Raw genomic sequence first — 21,849 nt, forward strand, 5'->3', positions numbered from 1 at the left:
TGTCTTCTTTCTGCCTGCTTTGTTTCATGCCTCTGACTTTTTTGTGGCTTTACTTTTTATTCGTCATTCTTTCTGTGACTTGTCTTCTTGCTATTGCCACTCTCTTAACTTGCGTGAAAGGCACTCTATGAAGCAACCTTTTTTGATCTTACACTTCTAAAGCAGCTCAGAGAGAAACAGAAGAGAAATGCAGTCTGCAGCAAAAAGAAAAAAGCTTTCTTTTGAAAGTGGCAACTCTATGAGCTAGTTACTTCAATAATTACATGGCACCACCATGATGATCTGGATTTTCCATCAAACAGCTATGTTTCCCTTTCTAATATGTAATTTAAAATTTAGCAATCAGCTGATGGAATTGGCAGATGTGAGTATCAAACATTCTTTTGCACAATTATTAGATTCAGCTTCTGTGGCATTACAGTCACGGCCATGCGCACATGACTGAATGACAGCATACTGACTTGAATTAAAGTTAAACCAAACCAGCTCTTGATGACATGTTTACCCTAAGTAAAAGAAAATTAAACAGTACAACTATGCCTTTAAATAACTACCTCCTCAGATGACTACCATTCTCTTTAAGAATTTAGATGGAGGTCTGCCCTATCAGGCAGTGACTCACCAGCTTGGTTAGTTGTGACAGTAACAGAGACAGCTTGCTCAGGGCTGGGATTTTGCTTGGAGACACCATTCACTGCCCAAATTTCAAAGGTGTAGTTGGTATGGGCTTGAAGATCTGTGATGGAGACCTTAGTGTTCTTGAGGCCAGCCTGCTGAGGAATAAACTGAACACCACTCCCACAAGGACGGCAGCGAGATTGGTCTGGACCACAGCGCTTGCAGACCACATTGTAGGTCACATCAGGACGGCCACCAGTGTACTGAGGGGTGCTCCACTCCAAGTTGACTGAGGTCTCATTAACATTTGAGATAAGGTTCAGTGGTGCAGAAGGAGGCCCTGGGTAAGAAAACAAAAACATGAGTTGCTGTTAACAACGACATTCCATAAACCCAGAAAATCTCACTCAAACATTTGGTTATTTAAAAAAAAACTACACCAGAAATCATCATTTTCTGTTTCTTAGATGAGAGGTAGTGATTTAGAATTTAGACTATGGAGACAGTTGTATTGCCCTCCATTGTTTCACGCTGCACAACAGACATTTAGAATTTAAGCTGTTGATTACTGTCTACCACATACCTAAGTACTCCTGTTTCCTGGTGAGGTCAAAGTGCACAACAATGTAATAGGGTACTTCTTCAAGACAACATAAATATGAACAGTGCAAAGAGGTTCATGGAAATCAGATCCAGAATAAGCATGAAAATGTTTTAGCTAGTAAGATATCAGGCTACAGATTTTTTCCCCAGGTTCTAGTAGCATTACCTATGTCCTTTTACAGGAACACATTTTAAAGTAATAACATTTTTTCATTCAATTTCTTTACTAACTGAATCCATTACTGGGCTGTGGAGATGTAGGGCCAATGCCAGCAGCAAGCTAAGAACCAATACTTGATGAGATTTTAGTAAATCAGAAGGCTCATGCACTCTATGCAATTTATAAATATTTTAAAAACTAACATGTATTTTTGAGTGGTGCTGCCAGTAATTGTAATGCCAAAAAATCCACATGCACATAAGAAGAACATGCAAACATTAAGCTGATGAAGTACCTGATGAAGTACCAAACACAGATAACTGAAACTAAGAAGCTGTGGCACTAACCACTCTCACTATACATTCCTGCACTTATCTGTTCTATTCTCTCTCTACTCTCAGTCTCTTTCAGCCTGTTCTGATCACTCAAGACACTTTAGTCATTTTTACTCTTCTGCAGACTGTCTATAGCAGTGTTGTATCCATGTTTTGATAAGGACATCAAAGCTGTTCTTGGCATTCCTGATATGACCTCAGCAGTGCATTTTGTACTGTCAGTATACCTTTATATAGTAAGATATAAAATCAAGATCCTATTAATTTCCAATCAATTAATCAATAAAAGGTTGTTTAAGACGTCATAACCAAACAATGTCATAAGGAGCTTTACAAAAAAGAAACCCACAAGAATGAAGTATAGTATCATATATACAGTATAAATTAATCACCTATCCATTTTTTAATCTTAATATTCACTTCTGCATTGCTAGTAGATGGATTCTTTCTTAGTGACACTAGGTACAAGGTGACAACCAACCCTGGGAAAAGTACCAGTATCCATTGCAAGACACACTCACACATATACGGACACTCATCTACGTAACACTGAGGTAATTTACATTTGCCAAGGAATCTATTTGGAATGTCTTTGGAATGTCTGAGGAAAACCTGAATACTAAGAGAAAAAAAATCCAGACTCAGGAAAAGCAATGACAACTCCACACAAACAGATGACAAATGACAAATTTTTTGAACTATGAGGTAGCCGCTCTAACCACTGCATCTCCACAACCACCCACAAACTAATTTGTACAATAAACATTAAAATGCCAAGCATAAAAATGTATTACTGATAGATTGCAAGGGCACATATTACCCTTCTTGCAAACATTTTAATAGGCACTTGAAGAAGAACAAGAACTACATGCATTTAAAAATAAAAACAAAATCTTGAAGTCAGATGCACGGCAAAAATGTGGCAGACCAAGTAACAATGATCTATGCATTTTTTAAATCTGCCTATTTCAATAAACTCACAGTGGATCCAGCAACAGAACAGGACATATACATTTTATGTTGAGTTATATTCTCAATTAATAATTCACAGAAAGAATACTATTCAGTTATTCAAGCAATACATACTCTTTTTCAGCATGTACAGAACATGCTATAATTCAGTTTAAAACTGTGAATCACATACATTTTTCAAGATAATATTGTCTAAAATCTATCAAGGACAGAATCCTAACAGTAAATGATGTCACCAGCCTAACTGGGCCATACATTTGAAAATGTATTGAATGAAATATTTATTTATTTATCTCAATTTCTTCTGTTCTCCTCATAGTATTACTTGGATTACCATTTCTTAGAACAGTAGTTCACATAACATTATACAACATTAAAAATGTGTTCATCTGCACTATAGTGTGTGAGAATCAATTCATTTATTTACTTGGAGAATCCTAACCCACCCTCTGTAAGTCAATGGTACAACGCTTTGTGATATTTAAAACATTAAAATAGATTCATTGCAAGGAGGGAAGCAAACCTTTATTCATTATTTGCCAATAATGTATTCATTTTATTTTAAAACAGCCTGCCAAGCCACTGCCTGTTTTGCTACCTTTATAAAGTGTATTAAATATAAGGTTTTTGGACTATATGGCTCTCTGAACTGGTTAGATACAGGTTGTGAACTTTTGACTACGGTTTTAACAAATGTTAATTTTGAGGGAATCTTATACTGTGCATTCTTGACTGATTATTGTTTATTTGATGATTTTTAGGCACAATCTACTTTTTAGAAATGTCCATTGATAACAGACCAAGTTAGCCTAAACCATGGTGAAGTTATAATTATTATGGTGAATAAAAGGTTTCAAATTTGTAAATGAAGGGCCAGGAATTTAAAGGCCAAGCAAAACAGGTGGGTGGTTTAAATAGCTCAGTGGATATGAGATATAAAAGATGTTTCAGATACTAAAGAGCCACAGCACAGTACTCAATTCTATACTTTCTGCTCACATGTGTTGAGAAAAATGATGAGGACCTTTCAACCATCTTCAGCTTTTCTTGATGCCTTGATTTCCAATGATTAACAGGTGAAAATCCCAATTTCTTACTGATGCAGCCAGCTCACTATGTTCTCTCAGGTTTGTACAGGTGGGCAAATTTCTATCATGTACTATTTGTTCCTCAGTATAAAAGGATGACTGGATTAATTTATTAAAGTAAAGACCCATACTATGCATGCTATTTTTTAAAGTGCCACGATTCAGGTCTTTCATTTTAAAAAATGGATGAAAAAGTTAATTTGGTGCTCTCCACTTAAGTACTGTTGAGGATTATCTACCTAATCTCAGTCTCAGTCCATCGTGGTTGTTCACGTGGGAAAATGACGTCCAGTGTTGAGACAAAATTCAGCACAGCACTGTCAAAACAGCTAACAGTAAAAGTGAAAAAATGGGGATGACTGATGAGAGAACTGGGGGTAGTTGGAGGCGCGGGTACAAAGAAATCTGCGGAAGGAGAACTAGCGAATAGGGGAAAAGTGAAAAGAGGTAATGGAAAAACGGTACCTGCATGCATCAGAGGACTGATATCTTAAAGTCATTAAGTGCAGAATGGTGTTAACTATGAAAAACATGTCCATAAAAGCTTTTATGAATTTTTCTGAACAACTTTCGCCTATCAACTTTTTTAATTTACTAATGTTATAGTAAGTAATGAAGGCGTGGGAATCCTTCTACAATATTCTCCAGTTAAATTAAAGTCACGCTTGATAGAAATGCCGTTCAATTTTCCCCAAGGTCATGCGGCTAGGTGATTTACTCGAGATGCGGTGTTAATTTAATCACGAGGAAGAGGCAAAAAAAAAGATGAATTAAAAACATTTCTCAGTGTTTCTTAAATGCGTCCCACTGTTTACGCTCGTATAAATCAACCGACCAGCCGTAGCAGTTAAGCTCTCCCTACTTCTATCTATGAGACGTGACTTGCTGCGAAAGAAGCCTTTTTTTGACGCATATAAATCACGCGTATTCCTGCTGGGCGCTGACGAGCGCATCGATGCTGCCGGTTTAACTTTCGTTAATTACAACTTCGGCGCGGTGTTACTCACTTACGGGATGTAGGAAATGCCAGCCAAGCACAAGCTTTCCATCCAAAGTGGAAACAATGCATTAAGCAGCCATTCACATCCGTGTAAATCTATCCATCGTTGCCTTTTGTGAGCTCCTAAATGAAATATTACCTGCAGTGTTGCACACGGATACAATCCTGCAATATTGCAAAAGAAGAGAGGGGATTAAAAAAAGTTTTCGGTTCAGACGCCAGGTAATTTACTAAGGATGAATTGATTTGCCTGCCTTTCATATTTGAATACTGGGTGGATACCTCCTGCTTTTCTTCTGTTCTCACAAAGAGATTTACCATGCATAAAGTTGGCAGAGAACGGGATGTTGGACTCGAGATATTTTCAGGTTAAGCTTTCTTCCGCGCTGGCTTTGCTGCCTAATTGTTTCGCGTGCATTCATTTGTGCCGTCTGATTGTTTTGTGGTCCTTATGTCTAAAGCTACAACAGTATTGTAGATGAAACTGCAGCAAAATCATGAAAAACGATCAAGCGACACCAGCAATGGTGTATCTGGGATCTCAAGGTAAATTTGGTGGACATTGATTGACAGTTGCAAAGACTTAAAACATTGAGTTATGTCTGAAAGTGTTTACTTTAGTTACGCTTTAAATATTAGGTATGCTAACAACTTTTTTTGAAACAGAAAGGTACCTGTTTTCTAAGCAAACACTCAACAGACCAATGTTTATTTTATACAGAACCATTCACAGAATACACAAGGCCCTTCACAAAAAAGGATACATTTCATAATAAACAGCAATTACAAGAGCTGTAACTTATTGCCAGCTATACGAAATGTACATGATTATTCCAGTGTACTGTACAAAACAAGGTGTTAATAATTTGACCATTTAAATTTGTAAGCTAACAATAGACAGCTAATAAAGTAGTGCTACATCTCAGATGTTCAACTAACAATAAACTATAACATTCTAACAATAAATTTTAAACTTATTTTAAATGACCACGTTGCTCATTAACTATTAGTAAACACTAACAAATAAAAATCAATGGCTACATATACATAAATAAGCATAAACATTAATATCCAAGCCTCATTAAGGGATGTTCTCTGCCTTGTCCAAGATTTGATAATAGCAAATACTAAACACTTATGTCTGAATTCTGCACTTTACAGATACTGTCCATATTTGTATTGATTTCCTCCATGGGTTTGGGTTTTTCCTTCCAAATCTCAATAAGGTGCCTTGAATCTAAACTGACCTAGTAGTGACTGTGTACAAGTGAGTGTACTCTTATGCACTGACATCAATTTCAGGATTGGTTCCTGCCTTGTGCCCAATGCTGTTATGATGTCCTGTGGCCTCCCACCACCCAGAACTGGTTTAAGCTGGTTATGAAAATTAAAGAATGAATGGACACACAACTAATTAATTAATTAGTATTCTTAAAAACTGTAAATATTTGTTAACTTCATTGCCAAACTGACCCATCCCTAACTTCGAAATGCATAATTTGTTTTAATATTTGAACAATTTTCAACATTAATTTATATTATCAATCTAATGTTCTGTTGAAAATGTGTAACAAATACAGGGCTATCCATAGGATCATTTCTTGGATACTTTTACGATCACAAGGGAACAGAATGTATGCCAACAATATTAGGCTATAGGCCACATACAATATAAAACCTGGATTGGTGCCAAAATACAGTATTAAGAATGAATAAATATCCTACCAGGTTATAAACAATTAATATTTTCATTGTTACATCAGCCCTTTATTAATTATGAACAGTTATGATTATAGTTCTATGTATCAACTTTGTTAATTCTAAACATTTAACTTCCAAGGCCACAGGGGCCTGCGATTAATAAATATGTAATATAGAGCTAAGTGTTAATAATTATCCTTTTACATCACACACTGTTAATAATTTCATGGTTCTAAAGGTGATGGTAACTTCTTAAAAACCAAAGCAAACAAAGGACTATATTAATGAATGGTTATAGACTGCTACTATGTACCAACAAACTATAACACTATTAACAGTTAATAAACACAACTAAAATTATATAACATTATAATGAGAGTGATTTGCATACTTTTAACAGAGCATAATAGTAATCATTTTGTAAGTTATAATTTCAATAATTGCATACTGTGAACTATTATAGATATGTAACAGAGACAAATTAAAGTATTAATGAACTTACTAGTATTTGTTAACTAGTGTTCAATTTTTCATTTTTTTAATTTATACTATTTTATTTGTTTTTATATAGCTTTTACATCCTTACAAATCTCAGTAGACAGGTTCCTTTTTTTGCTTATAGATTGTTTTGTGTTAGTTTCTTTTTTAAAAGTATTTATTTCAAAATCCCCTCAATATTAGTGCCTACCTGTACCTATATTCAAATTACTAGCACTGTCTCCTTTTAAAAAAATTAAGAACCATATTTAAAAATCCAAAACGTAAGACAATTTTGCATTGGCGCCATATTCAAGGTTTGCTGCAATGTAAAAGACACGTTGTTTGATAGTGTGTTTCTAGTTGGTCAGCCAAGTTTCAGAAAAGTCAGCTTTTTAAATTTGCTTCATATATGATTCACACAGTATCAGGTTCCTTACTACTAAAATATAAAATATCTTCTGTACACTTCTGTTGAAAAGATGGTATTTACACACATATATGAAGCCCCCTACAAGAGCAAATAAGAGGAGGCAAATGAAAGGTCATCTTTATTGTGAAGGAAAAGCTCAAGATCACCAGAATGGAGCCTGAGAAGCCAGTCTGAAACATAATACAAGGGCTGCAGAGTGGAGATGTCACAGGATGACAAACAACAGCTAAAGTTAACCAAGAGGTCAATTTCCAAAAATATATTTTTGACACTCTTTCCATGAGTAAAATGTAATGCACATAATTTATAAGAACAATTATTATTTTTTCCTACTTAACTCTACTAGTATATATGTATTATGAGAGACACACAGGAACAAAAATTGCTGAGAAATTCCAGTAAATCTATGAGGTATAATTTAAAAAATGCTGTTGTGTTTTTAATTTTATAAACTATATGCAGTTGAACTGTGCTCTGAAGTTGAGCAAGGTACAGTGAAGATGAATCACTTAACATACATAACAAAAAAGAAAGAATTCATGCTTTAAAGTGGACTATTCCTTACTCTTGTGACAGTTTTGGATAATCTAAAGAAGACAAAGGCACCATAATTGTCTTTCAGCACTGGCCGATATAACTACAAACTTTAAAATTTTGTGCTGTTCTCCATAAATGAGTTTTCTAGTGGCAATGAAATCCAGTTTACCAGCATCATCAGGACACTGTTATGGTTACTTTCCAAATATGTAATAAAGGAAGGAACAACCCACGGTTATTTGGAATGGAGATGTGTGAATTTTACTCTGGAAGCCTCTTTTCTTTGAACTTGAAATTTCCTCCCTTTGTAAGTATGTGGCACCACGCTGTACATCAGCCAGCTTTATCATGCCCAAAGCAATCTCAGCCTCAAAATCAACCATTTCGGCCAGCACACATTTGAGTTTATTGCATTCTGCCTGTCGCTTCTATACTCCAAAAAAAGGAAGCTTTATTACCCAAATGTGAATGAACAATATTGCAGGATTATCAGCCAAATAAAACTGCAGATCTACTGGCTGCCTTCAAATAGCGATGTTCCAACTATCCATTCAGTGTGTTGTAATCACTGACCTGAGAAAAATCCAACCAGCAGGATACAACATTTTTAATTGCAGAGACAGTTCTAGGATTTGACCTTGAAACAAGTTAAGGATAAAGCTGCTGCAATGTCTGCATGGGAATTTTCATAAATGAGTCATGCAGAGAACAGGAAAAGAAGAAAGAAAAAGAAAGAATGAGCAAGAGAACAGGGCTGCTTTGTGGTATATGGAGCTGTCTAGGGAAATTGTAGTACTGTATCATCGTGCACAGATGATCAGACCAGTTTTTCTGCTTCTGTACATATTTAGGATTTGTTTTACCTAATCACAGATTGTTCAGCATCTCTTATTTTCTTTAGTTTTCCAAACATCCTGTTTTTACTACTATTTTCACTTTTGGTAAGGTAGATGGACATCATGTTGGAGACTTTCTGGGGTGTCACAATTACTTATTGCTTAGTCTTTTAATTTTTCATTTGCATTTAGGATTATGCATTACATTTTCTCTACCTGTTATTTAACATGAAAGTTTTGTAAAAGGTACCCATTTTTAGAATACATACATTTTGAGACGAAAAGTGAATGAGTGACCTTGGGGATGAGTAAGGCACAGAGAGGTTCCCTATCTTTGCTACTTCTAATACGGTGCCGTTCATTACCGTTCACTGGTCTGCTGGGAAATGAAACATAAGTTGTTGGAGGTCACAGGAAGGGGGCGAAAAGATTATCTAAAAAGCTGCATGGCTCCTATAATAGCATGCTGTGTCTTTTTAAAGAGATTTTAGCAAACTAAAGCAAAGAATAAGGTCCAAAACTATTGTTTTGCAACCACTTTAGTATTATTATCTAACAAGCAGCTAGTAAGTGAACAAATTATTAAAGTTTAAGTCAGAAGTCGTCTTCTGGAGGATGGGCTTCAGGGATCCCTGCAGAGTTCAAAGTAAATCAGAATTTTACAGTATTACATTCTCTTCTGCCTTGGAGCTGGTCATTTCTCTGTATTCTCCTCAAGCAAAATAATTAACAACAAGACAATACAGAGAACTCTCAACCCAGAGTGCCACAAAATTCTTAGAGTTATGAATCCCTTAGTTAAGAAAACTGCTTAATAACAGATTTTGATCTGACCTGTTTTTATTGTGGTTTATGCATTTTTACTTCATTTAGACACAGATTAGTATATGGAGAAATAATGTTAAAACGAGTTATCCTGGCAGTAGAGTTAAAATCACTGATTTGGCAGAGGTGGAAATATTTAAGAAGACGTACATTTTCCACAGCAAAAATCAGTATTATGCAAGTGCAAGTGCACATTTTAAAATCATGTTTTTTCACAAATGGTGTACCCTTCAATGTCTGGGACACTGTTGTCTATTTAAATGTGGATCCCATGCTAGTTTCTTTACACTTGTACTTTTTCATGTTCAAAAGTTCACTTTTTTATAACAGTTTAACCTAACTCACTCAATCTCACCAGTTAATTAAAGACAGTGGTTATTAAAAATACAAAAATGTTTTGGGTATTTCTTATTTGCCCATTGGATTTTCTCTAAATATCTTATGGCACCAAGTGTAATTTGCCAAAATGTAAAGAATCAACATTCTCATGACACTCCAGTAAATAGTATCAGGCTATATACTGTATTAGTCTGACTTGTATCTTTGCCTTTTTCTTAAGTTGTTCTATTATGTGTTTGTCAGTAGTTTTTAACATTTTATATTCAATTAAATCCTGCAGCTATCCTATTTTATTATATTATACTAAACATAATTATTACATTTTATTCTATTTTCAGGACTTATTAAAAAAGGAAATTTTCATGAGTATTGGTGAGTTATTGGAAACACATGTCAAATATAAATTTAGAAAATATACTTTTTGTGTTTTCATGTACTGTTTATTTTTGTATAACTAATTTTTGTGAATTTTCACTAAGCATTATTGATATTTTATATTTTCATCTGAGTTTTATTTCTTCATGGTGGACTGTTGTGTGTTCCATATGGTGTAAAAATTGGTGCAACTTATAATTTTTATTGTTATAGACTAATTCACTTTGTTGCTTGGGGTTTTCATTTAATGTTTATTGCCATGCAGTAATTAGGTTTTCAAGCTGAGGCATTTTTTGTTAATTTTTTACTGCTGTGAACTAATTTGGTTTGTGTGCTCAGGAGTTATTTGTTAATTTTCATATTTGATCATTAATTTGATTAGTGGGCAGAAGTTAGTATATTTTCATCATTTTTAGCTGATTTCTTTTTTGGGATGACAAGTCTTTTTTTTAAATTTCCATCCATGTGTATTGATTTGTTTCTGTACTGAAGAAATATTTACTTTTTGGTCAGATGTTGTGGACTAATGCAGTTTATATTAGAAGAATTGTTCATTTCTATTGTCAGGCAGGCAATAATTCCGTTTATTTGTAAAGGTGTTAACCTGAGAATTTAGCATTCTGTACAGAAATGCAACCTAAAAGGTTCCTTTTTTTAAAATATTTTGATAGTGTAGCATATAATACTGTACATTATGCACTATTTGGTTTCAGAGATTGTAAAAATGCTTTAGTGCAGCTTTCTTAGCTTTTAATAAATTTCAGTGATTTTCATTACTGTTGTCATGTAAATCAGTTGTTGTGATTAAAATACATCTATCCGTCTATTTAATGAATACTAACACTACAAATCAGGAATATACATAAAAGAGGCTCTAACTCTGGATGGAGAATCAGTGTCAAAAACATGCCTACACTATGTCACTCACACTAGGCTCAAATTAGAGTCACCAATTTATGTAATTTTTTTTTTTTTGCAGTATAGGAAGAACACTGGAATACTTAGAGAAACCCTTAAGTGAAACAAAAGGAACAAGCAACTTCTGCACAGAAATTACCTAGGCCAGGTTCAGATTCATTTTCATTTTTACAGAGCTATGAGGCAAAAATCTTAATGACAGTGCCACCATGCCAACTGCAATTGAAAACATAATATTATTTTCACACTCGTAGCCTTTTACACATAGCATCCGGTTGTATTTTACAGTCTCAAAACATTGTGTGTCCTTCCAAACCACCATTTCACAATTCAGCCACATCTCTCTCAAAAGCTTACAATCAGAAAGATAAAAGCTCAGTATTTTTTAACTCACTGAAGCATAGTTGCTTTCTGAATCTGTCCTGCAGAGTTTTACTTCTTCATTAGCCTCCTGTCACACTAAGTGATTTATAAGTGCCACTCTTAGCACACAAATTTGAAAGTTAAAAAGATGGTAAACAACAGAAAAAGTGCTTTATTACCAGGGCTAAAGAAAGGTAACAATTCTCACAAGTGGGAACCTTTTTTAAAACTGACTTAGCTATCACTGATTAGCAGCTGCAGGTTACAACCCACCTGTCCTCCCTTGGAGGCCATAACCCTAAAAACACCAGAAGAAGCTTTATGCCAAACTTGTTCTGACATTCCTTAATCAGTCCTCGTAAGGACTGTGCAATTTAACATTAATCCTTACAACACTTAATGGACAATTATTAGGTATGCTAAATTGAGGTAATTTCTTTTACAATTATGTTCTTTATGATGTTTTAAACCACTTTGTGGTAGTTTGAAAGATGCTCAGTATAATTGTGTTATAATTTCTACAGGCAGTTTGTTTTTAGTGGTGGAATAAATAGATGGCTTTTAAATTTAAATTTAAACATTAACTTTAATTATATTTTTAATTTAAAGTACATTTTTTATTTGCACTTCATGTTGTTACACTGTGGACCCTGAGCTTCGCAATTTTGTCTATCTGTATACTTGTATATGGTTGAGATGACAATAAAGTTTGCTTTGACTTTGACTTGAGTTAGTGAAGGAAACATTGAAGCCCCATTTTATGTGACTTTTGGTACAAAACATGAAAAGTGCATCAAGTCAGAGGGTCTTAAAGATGTAGATGAGTCAAATGATAATAATATTAAACCATATACTGCAGCAACAATATACTGTATAAAGGGACTTTTCCATGTAGATACACTAAGAACACTAATTGAGTGGTGCAAATACATTGAACACTGAAAAGATAATTCCATTCATGTCAACCATTGTCATTTGCATAATCTGCAGTTTTAATGTGATAAACATGTTATTTCTTTCTCATTTACAACTTCAGTGATAACACTGGGGAATCTGCTTTCCAGTCATCTATAGACTGCTCCAGAAGAATGAGCACATTGTGGAAATGAACATGAAAACACCAGCTTGTGGCTGACGGACATCTTATGTTGAATGTAGGATTCTAGCAATTACTTGCCAGCTTTTTCCTACAAAAGCTTATTGAAGGTAGCATGGATGTTAAATATCATTTCAAAGTGAAATAGATACCTGCTGTTACTTCAGTTATTAGATGGGGATATGAAATGTCATCTTGAGGAAACCACCGAAAAACTGTATATGAGACAAGGTCCTTGTAGATGCAGTACAGGCTTCCCCCAGATTACGAACAATCACTATATAAAAATTTGGGTGTACAAAAAAGTCTTTTAATACCTTTTTCATGGTTACGAGGACCAATTCTAGGATGATTTTGAAACACATGCCACTAATGCTAATACCCAATCTTGTCCACAGTCAATCCATACAAACTTTGCTGTAGCCTTCAGAATGGATCAAGGTTAGATGTTTGGGGTGTGGCTTAATGTTTGAAGTGGGATTAGAATTGATTACATTAAGTATCAGTCATTTTCACAGCTAAGTGCAGTCAAATAGTCACATGCGTTGTTCTTGTGTCTTTGAGCATCACAGCTCCCAAAATGGTAGTGAAATATTTGGGATTGCCCAAGAAAGTTTGAAAGACTATATCTTTTAAGGTGAGGCACACTGCAATTTTAATAGTTAGTGTATACTCTCTTACTGTATCAAGAAAAAGTGCTAAAAACGTTAAGAAGACAATTTCAAGTAATGCAATAAAAATGCATTATTTGGATAGTCAACTGTGGAAAGACAGAAGAAAAAAGAAATAAGTACAATAAAAGTGGCATTTGTTAAAGGTTAATTAAATGTTCTCTTTACTATTTTAAGCAAACAAAAAACCCCAGTGGCTGAATGGTGCTTTATAGATTTTGCAGCTGCAGGCCAATCACATAATATTTAGAAAAGGAACCTTGCTAAAGCCCTGTTGATCTATGAATATTGTTTTCAAAAATGCTTATGCCTGATCACAGAGCCTTATCATTAACACACCATATAAGCCCAGTGAGATGAAAGGAATAGTTTAAGCAGTCAATCAATACCAATACCAATGAATGGAGCCCTGGAACCTAAAACAGATGTCACTTACAATACCTGAGCACCAATGGCTATGACAACCTGGACAAAACTTAATTTCAGAAGATCAGAGGAAGTACTTACTAGTGCAGGGCATGGATGCAGGGTCACTTTCCGCCCTGAAGAAGCCCTTGTCACAAGTGCATGCTGTAGATCCTTCTCGAATAGAATAACTGTGCAATGGACACTTTGAACAGCCAGAGTCGGTGGACAGGGCTCGGTAGTATCCACTTTTACAGGCTGAAAAAAAAATAGGTAGAGTAGGGTTAACTGCTGTATTAGTTTCGATGATATAAAATGACTGTTTTGAACAACAAAACCACAGATGTTTGCAAACAACCTGATATTCTCCCTCTTAGTTGCTGAATTGATATAACCCTTTATAAATATCCATTTGATGTGCTAGAAAGTATTTTGCTAGGATAAAACTCTCACCTATAAATACTTAATCAGGTAATTTTAGTTGAATATAAACTAGCACCACACCTGAATAGCTTGCTGAAATCCCTGGATGGAGGCTGCACACTTTGCTTCTAGGTCTTGCCTTAAAAAAAGAGAATGTTTGCAGATACTCTCTGCAGCTTTAATACAACATCTTCATTGACCAAGAGGAGCATCACAACAAATTCTGAAAATGCACACATTTTCCCAAAGTGAAAACTCTTGTGTTTTTTTTTTCTACTTTTAAATTCAGTTTTCTATTCTCAATAGGTTCATTCAAGTAGACAGATTTATAAAGGTTTTTTTTATCCCTAAACACTACAACTCCAAGGTTTTCAAGGCTACATAATTATATTAGGTGTAGCTTTCAAGCATTGGAAATGGCACAAGAGCCCAGAGGGCATGTTTTAGTATTATAATCAAGCCAAAAAAGTAAAGAAAAGAAACACGCATGCAAATGCAAAGACATGCTCCACTGATGTAAAGACGAATAGGACTTGGGGCAAAAAGAGCTAAGTTAGGTGCGTGATACTAAACAAAAACAAGTTTTTCCGTAAAACACTTTGAACAATGTCAATAAGGAAGATATGTTAATTTCTTTCCCTTTGGCAGCAGCAATTATCTTGCTCTGTAGCACTCAGTGTCTCATCTGTTTATCTCATATAACTATTTCAACTCTCCCTCATTTTAACCAAAGCCCTGTCTCTGGTGCTACTGTAAAATGCCAGAATAAAAGGGTCTCATTGAACCCTAGTTTACTAAAGGAACTACACTTGTGGATTTAAACCCAACTCTTTTCTCTCCAGCACATGCTTCCATCAGATAAGTACATTAAATTATAAATAAACACTTTCCCAAAAAAGAGTTTCAACATACAACACAAAAAACACCTTCACTTTGTAAGCACATTATCAGAGTAAAATCAGATGATCTAATGTGGTGTTTCAAGGTGGGCAGACAAGTAATGTTACAAGTGAACAAGCTAGACCAAAAAAGGCATTCATCAGATCACAGTCTTAAGCCTTGGGTTAAATTCAATAAAATGTACTTATTACAGATAAAGTGACATGCAGATAAAAATCCTGTAATAGTGTACTGGTAGTCTAGGCATAGTGATTATGCACCTAACCTAGTTTTTTGGAGCTAGAACCTAATAAAGTGATTTACTAGATATTATATAAACAATGGGAGGCAACTTTCACCTTCATCACGGATTGCGTGGAATCTAAACATTCCCCTTTACCTGCAAAGGATTTACAGATACTTCAGTTTTCTCCCAAAACCAAAGATATGTTTGATTATTTGGAGAGTTTGGAGAAAGTTACCTGCTGTGAATGACTGTATAAAGTGCATGGGAGTATGACTTATGATTAACTAATGTATCCTCTCGAGTACTTTAGATTCCAGTGACAGTGACAATGGGCTGAGCTGACATATACAGTATATATTTGCCCATTGTACTTATACTATACAAAATATGTATACAAGAGTTAACTCTGAACCAATTGTGCGGATGGCATCCCAACGACACTAACACAAATGTCTCAATATTCTGCTCTAGAAGGCAGATCAACAGTTAACTACCTGTAACAGAGAAATAAAAAAACAGATTTCTTAGTTGTAATTAAATAAAAATAAAATCATAAAGAAAACCAATGTAAAAGTGATACTAGATCTGAAGGGGTCATTGTTTAAATTTTAAACTATAAGAAACTCTTGAAACTATAAGAAGCTCTTGAAAAGTTCATGAAACTAGAAAATATGTAACACCAAGTGATTTACACTTACACATTTATTAGCAGATATGGATGTGATGTGACAATCATTGGTCAGGAGCACTGGAGCTTTCTTTGCTTTTGAACAATTAGTTGGATACAAGTACTCTGTGCTAATGTGTAAAGGAGAGGATATAACCAGGCATAGTGGTTCTTTTTTGTGTTATGAAAGCACATCAAGAAACAAAGTTCTCCATATGAGTCCTTAAGTCAGTCTCATCCCCCTTGTCAATACTTCCTATCAGTGCAGAATCATCTGAGAATTTCAGCAAGCAGCATAACCTGCTGTATACTATATATATATATATATATATATATATATATATATATATATATATATATATATATATATCCTGTATGTGTGTATATATATTTCTTTATTACCTTTACAGACTGAGAACTGTCTGTACTGATTGTTCCTCCACTTCAGTACTATAGCCTGTGTTAATATTCATGCATTATCTTTCAGCATCTCTTTAGGTGTTTAAATGCAGCCTGTATATCAATATGTCTTTCCCTTCGACTCACTGATTGACATCCGTCTGCATTTAAATTCTTCCTGCGCACAGGAATCATTTGTTGCCTCTTGTCTATATGTATGCAAATTTGGCAAAAAGGACAGAGAGAATGAGAGAGTAGGAAATGGGAGATGTGCTGGGCTGCCGTCCAGACTTTTTTTTTGGGGGGGTTCAATCAAACGATGTTTTTAATATGCCAAACCAAAGGAACTGTAGGATTTCACTGTAAAAGAAAGAAAAATACTCCCTTCTTTGTTCCACATTAGAGTTCCCTTGCTTTTTTTTCTCTCCCCACAGTTTATCACATAAGATGCAGTTTAAGCTTCTGATATATAATCTTCTCCAGCACTTTCCACTTTTAAGTAGGACAGATTTTTTTCTCAATGTTTTACTTAGACAATAAGAACCTATCCCTTTATTTAAAAATACTGGGCTATGACCTTTATCGGCCCTGTCCCATTGTATTGCAGACCCCCTCACTGTTCTGATAATTTCTTTGGCCTGGAGATTTTCTGTGCAAGTTAATTGTGGACCCTGTTTGTCTTGGCAACCTCCTTTGATTATCTCTCAGTACCACAGTGTGAACCCCTCTGAGGAGATGTGTGATTGTACAGCTGTCCACGGGCCTAAATGTGCAGCCAGGCTTGATAATTGTCCAGCTGTCCCAGTGGCAAGCACTTTTGACCAACATATCGTTCACCCTGGTCCTCCTTGTCATGAATAGAAAAGACCCACCAGTAGTCGCCGTAATACCTGTGGGACAATGCTTTCATGGGTCGCTGACAGTGCAGCAAGAAATGCTTTCTATTGGAAGTGTGATGAAGGGGGCTGTGTCTGAAATAAACTGATCAGTCCCTTTGAAAATTAAGCCATTCTCGCCTCATGTAATTACTTTCTCCTCTAATGTTATTCAAGGCAATTAATCCCAAGCCTGCTGGCAACAAAAGACACAGTGTATTTTTGAGGCCTCTATACCATTTTCTGATTTCTTCAATCTCCTTTTGGATGATGTTCAAAAAAAGACGTTAATCTTTTCTAGACAATTAAAAAACAAATCTTTAAAATCTCTTAAAAAATGAAGCATTATAAATGTCTCCTCCCCCCTCAACCAGTTCAATCCCCATTTTTCAGCTTTTTGTTTCATATAAGATTTTTATTGTCACTGCACATGCACTCATCTAATGTCTGTCATGTTTGAGTCATTTAAACTTTTTTTCTCTTTTTGTTGAACTGAGCATAATGATGTGTTCACTATACATATTATGTAATATAATGAGTGGCCCAGTGAAACTTTCATTTTTTTCTGTTTACAACCATGTAACGCATCACATTACATTCGGTGCTTTTTTTCAGTTGCTCATTCAAAAACATTTTTAATGCAAGGCACTATATAAACTAATTGAATTAGCAAGTGATCTATTTATTTTTTCTGTAGGAAGGAAGATGGAGAGCTATAGAAACAAATAGATTATAAAGCCACAGGTAGCTGGCTGAAACACATATTGGGATCTTCATACATTGGGCTATTTTCTGGGGCGCAAGAGGTTAAGGTTTTTGGAAACAGTAATTCAGATTGAATATTTCCATTTGTTCAAATGGATTTGAAAGCAAGGTTTCTAACTTCATATCTCCCTCATAACTGTAAGTATCTATACACCTGCCTAGTACCATAAACTAACTGGAATAATTTGTGTACAACAAAAAGAATACTTTGAAATACACATAAAACACACATATAACACAAGTTGTTGAACAAAAGTAGCAGAGTGTCAATGTACAGTAACCCCTTGTTTATTTATTTGTACATTAAAAGACTCCAGCTGGAGGATTTTTAGTCTGATAAAAAATATTACCACACTTTGGCATTTTTGTTATGTTACAGTACCACTCCTTATTGCAGACCAGGATCCTAGCACAGTATCCCAACCATGATCATTTTCCTGTGAAGATGGGCAAGTTTATAATACCAACACACAACGGGAAAGGAAAATGAAATTGTCTTGTAATGGTACAAAACTAATAATGCATACTTACTCTAAACAAGCCTGACTAGGATATACAGGTAGGTGTCATAGCTATCCTTAATGCTCCATTCAGTAATTATCTAGAATTATTTACTTATCAAAATCTGACCTCCCTACAATCATTTATTTATTTACTTTTTATTTCTCTCTAGGGTTATGGTAGTAATAAAACAGTGTTTATTGCTACTGATTGCCTAGCAAAATGTAACCCCTAAATATTACCTTCAAGTTACAGAGGCAGGCACCTACAATTGCTTCCTGGCTGCCTGATCCATGCTCTTAACAGAAAATTTTCACTTTACAGTGAACCTACTGTAGTGACTGTAATAACTTAGGCTAAGCACATAGGGACTTTTGCTGTAACTAGCAAGGAACAGAAGATGTGGTCCATGGTGACTCATACCATAGACCAGGTAAAAAAAATATGCAACTTTTGCTTAATTTGGAAAGTGACCACAACTACTAATGCATGTTTCGCATGGTTCAATTAATTAAAAGACTTTATTTACAGTGTATAGTGTATGTAAATTAGTTAACAGTAATCTTTACTGTGTAGCAGGTCAATAAAAAATATGTGGAATAAAGGAGGAAACTTTGCAAGAGACTTTTTCCTTTAAAGATTGACAGGTATAGTCATCAATTTCTATCCATCCATCCATTTTCCTAACCCAGATATCTAGGGTAGGATCATTGTTCACATATATCTCATTTGTGCCTAGGATGATATAATTATAATCAAAGGTGTGCCAGTATTCAGTATACACTTGCTCTAAATAAAATGACAAATTAAAAAATTCTGGTCTTTCCTATTTTACTGGGTTTTGTTTTACTTAAAAAAAAATAGTATGTAGGCATTTGTTTTTCACCAGGTCCCATAGCCCAGAACAGACTTCATAAAACAGTGAATGAAAGATATAGCAATAAAATCCAACAAAATAAAAAAGTAATAAACTGTTTTTGACCTTGAAAACTGTCCAGCAAAGCGCAGTGGATGGCATAATGCACAGCCTGGACTGTGGGACAGAAACATAAGCAGATCAGATGGAAAGAAATAACAGCATCTAACAGTGAGCTCACACACTCTGATCCATTATAGCCACAAGAATTCAGCAAGTACTTAAAATACTTTGATTTTTTTTATTTGAAATACTGCACTTAATGTTTTAATATTATACTATGTACCCTGATTGCTCACAGTCCATATCCAGTCAATTATTAATTTTTAAAACTTTTATAATACATAAAATTAACAATATATGATCCTTTATTTTTTTCTTTTTCCATCATAGGGGTTACAAAAACAAAATACAGAACATCTAGGTTGAAACTAACATCTGTAACAAGAACCCCAATTTACAGGGTCCCTCTTTTTTTTCTTATCAAACCATTCCGTCCAGGTCAATCCAATACCCAAGAATGCTTCACTCAACCTAGTAAATTTCATTTATTCTTCCTCAGATTGTGTTCTTAGTTTCCTGTTAAAATGGCACTTTTCGAAAGCAGTTCAGTGTATTGTACTGTAGAATCCAGAGAAAAAAAGTCAATGTCAGAATGGAGTTTCTCTAAGGAAATGCTGTAAATGTTTATTACTGCCAAATTATCTTGGTGTAATTGTGCCTGTAATGGATTGGTGTTAACACCTCCCTAACATTCTCAATACTCTTGAGATATGGTTTAGCAATTGGTAAACTTGACATAGGGATAGCTGGTTCAAAAAATGAAACGGTGGATAATCATAAAAAAGAATTTCCGGTGGTAACTTAGTCAACAAATAAATGTATTTGGAAAATTTTATGATGCAAAATGTCAAAGGTCACTAAAATACTATATAGTGCAGCTTGTGTCATCTCCAGCAGTACTTGTGCATGAACAACAAGGCCAGACAACCTCAATTTATTTTGCTACTTAAGAGTACTTAAGTAAGCGCTCCTTATTTGCTGTAATCCTGAAACTGAAATCTGGTGACGCTCAGGTTCTAGTGCCAAGTGCAAAGGTTATCTCATGACACTGAGGAAAAATTCAACCTCACTTCATAGGGACTATATTTCTGAGTCCAGAGAAGTCCAGAAACCCGAGTCTTAAAAGCCACCCAATGGGAAACCCTATGATGTTGCTGAATGACAATTAGCGATCTTTACAATTTCCTTTGCATCTTTTGCCTTGAGCAAAGAGGGCAACTCAGCTATTGCTTTTTTACCTTCCTGTTACAACTGTTTGGCTCTATGAGAAGACACCCAGTGCCAGAAATGCTTGCAGGTGAATTCCTGAGTGCTTTAATGTTCAGATGATTTATACTGATGAGCAGCAAAACTCCATTCAACATACTGTTTTGCAAAGAATAAATGAGCATGGCAAATATCTTCAATGATTCCTGACAGATCTCTCACTAAATCACAAGTCCTGCTATAAAGATTCCATTGACAAAATTATTACAGCTTGGAAGTTGCTACAGATTTACAGTAGCCATTGTCAGAGATGGCTGGGGTGGTGACCCGGCCGGGACGCCCGGGAGGACCGGAGGAGGGCTGGTGCCTCCCCCAGACCATGTGGGGGCGCCCCTATGCCTTTGGAGCCCTGGACCTCAGCACTTCCGCCACACCCGGAAGTGCTGGGGGGAAGAACAGCAGGGACACCCGGAGTGCTTCCGGGGATGCAGCCGGCCTTTCCGCCACACTGGGTCGTGTCGGTGGAAGATTGCCGGAAAACACTTAGAGCACATCCGGGTGATTATAAAAGGGGCCGCCTCCCTTCATTCAGGGCTGGAGTCAGGTGAGGAGAGGACCAGAACTTGGAGAAGAGAGTGGAGGCAGCCTGAAGAGTGAGGCAAAGAGTGTGAAAAGCCTGGACTTTGGGGTAAAGTGGATTGTGTGACACTTTATTATTTGACTTTGTACATAGTGTAAATAAATGTGTGGTGGTAATACAGCATGTCTGCTTGTCTGTGTCCGGGGCTTAGTCCACATTATGAGGGCAGTCCCTCAGTTTTAACTAATGATAAAAAGCACAAGTGTAAAAGTGTGAGAATTGCCTGTGGCCACATTGAATGGAAGATTTAATTAGCACTTATATGTGTAACATCCTTCCATCAATACTTATAGCACCTTCCACTGTATTTAGAGCATTTGGCAATAACGATCAAAAGCAATAGTACATATGCAAAGACATAAAACACAATACTGACACTCCCTGATTTTGTTTATGCTACCATACTAGAAGCTTTAGGCATCTTCATTTTCTTACTGTCTTTTTTTAAATACTGTATAGTACAGTAACAGTTTCTATACATCATTACAATACCTCTAGCTTTGCATTAAATATTCA

The 21,849-nt window shown here is 35.5% G+C and overlaps 1 protein-coding gene across 1 annotated transcript in view; it reads right to left on the bottom strand.

Annotated features, from left to right (window-relative positions):
- epha4l (eph receptor A4, like) overlaps positions 1–21,849 on the bottom strand; it is a 95,342-nt gene that overhangs the window by 46,902 nt on the left and 26,591 nt on the right. The window contains exons 4-5 of the mRNA XM_039755851.1: positions 13,855–14,010; positions 623–958 (exon numbers count right to left, since the gene is read on the bottom strand). Of these exons, the coding sequence (XP_039611785.1) occupies positions 623–958; positions 13,855–14,010 (492 nt within the window). The remainder of the gene's footprint in view (positions 1–622; positions 959–13,854; positions 14,011–21,849) is intronic.

The sequence above is a fragment of the Polypterus senegalus genome, chromosome 1 (genome assembly GCF_016835505.1).
Source record: "Polypterus senegalus isolate Bchr_013 chromosome 1, ASM1683550v1, whole genome shotgun sequence".
Lineage (NCBI taxonomy): Eukaryota > Metazoa > Chordata > Cladistia > Polypteriformes > Polypteridae > Polypterus > Polypterus senegalus.